Source organism: Fulmarus glacialis, unplaced genomic scaffold, assembly GCF_000690835.1.
Source record: "Fulmarus glacialis isolate BGI_N327 unplaced genomic scaffold, ASM69083v1 scaffold24405, whole genome shotgun sequence".
Lineage (NCBI taxonomy): Eukaryota > Metazoa > Chordata > Aves > Procellariiformes > Procellariidae > Fulmarus > Fulmarus glacialis.
Genome location: NW_009213977.1, coordinates 9,004 through 9,544, shown reverse-complemented (window position 1 = coordinate 9,544; position 541 = coordinate 9,004). Strand labels below are relative to the sequence as shown.

The following is a 541-nucleotide window of genomic DNA, read 5'->3' as shown; positions in this document are numbered from 1 at the left end:
TGATCTTCGCGGCCATGTTCGTCGGGTACACGCTGTACTACTTCAACCGCAAAACCTTCTCGTTCGTCATGCCCGCCGTCATGGCCGAGGTGCCGCTGGGGAAGGACGAGCTGGGTGAGTGCCGGTCCCCGGGAGCTCCCCGCTGCCCTGCCTGCTCGGTGCTGGCTTTAACGGGTGGGCCGGTCGCCGTGCCGCCTGGCTGAGGCGCGTCTCGGGCTCTGCCCCGCCGCAGGTCTCATCACCAGCAGCCAGTCCGCAGCGTACGCCATCAGCAAGTTCATCAGCGGCGTCCTCTCCGACCAAATGAGCGCCCGCTGGCTCTTCTCCTCCGGCCTCCTGATGGTGGGCTTGGTCAATGTGGTCTTCTCCTGGAGCTCCACCGTCACAGCCTTTGCTGGGCTCTGGTTCCTCAACGGCTTGGCCCAGGGACTGGGCTGGCCGCCCTGTGGGAAGATACTGCGAAAAGTAAGTGTTTGCTGGAAACGGCGGGGGGGGGCTTATCATGGCGCTTCTTCCAAGCTCTCCCGGCAGCCGGGCTTGG

The 541-nt window shown here is 64.9% G+C and overlaps 1 protein-coding gene across 2 annotated transcripts in view; it reads left to right on the top strand.

Moving 5' to 3' along the window:
• The first annotated feature begins 6 nt into the window (after nucleotides 1-6).
• Nucleotides 7-541, top strand: part of SLC37A4 (solute carrier family 37 (glucose-6-phosphate transporter), member 4) — a 7,317-nt gene continuing 6,782 nt past the window's right edge. For both annotated transcript variants that reach the window (XM_009578396.1, XM_009578397.1), the window contains exons 1-2: nucleotides 7-114; nucleotides 233-465. In XM_009578396.1, coding sequence (XP_009576691.1) covers nucleotides 15-114; nucleotides 233-465 — 333 coding nt within the window. In that variant the 5' untranslated portion in view covers nucleotides 7-14. The remainder of the gene's footprint in view (nucleotides 115-232; nucleotides 466-541) is intronic.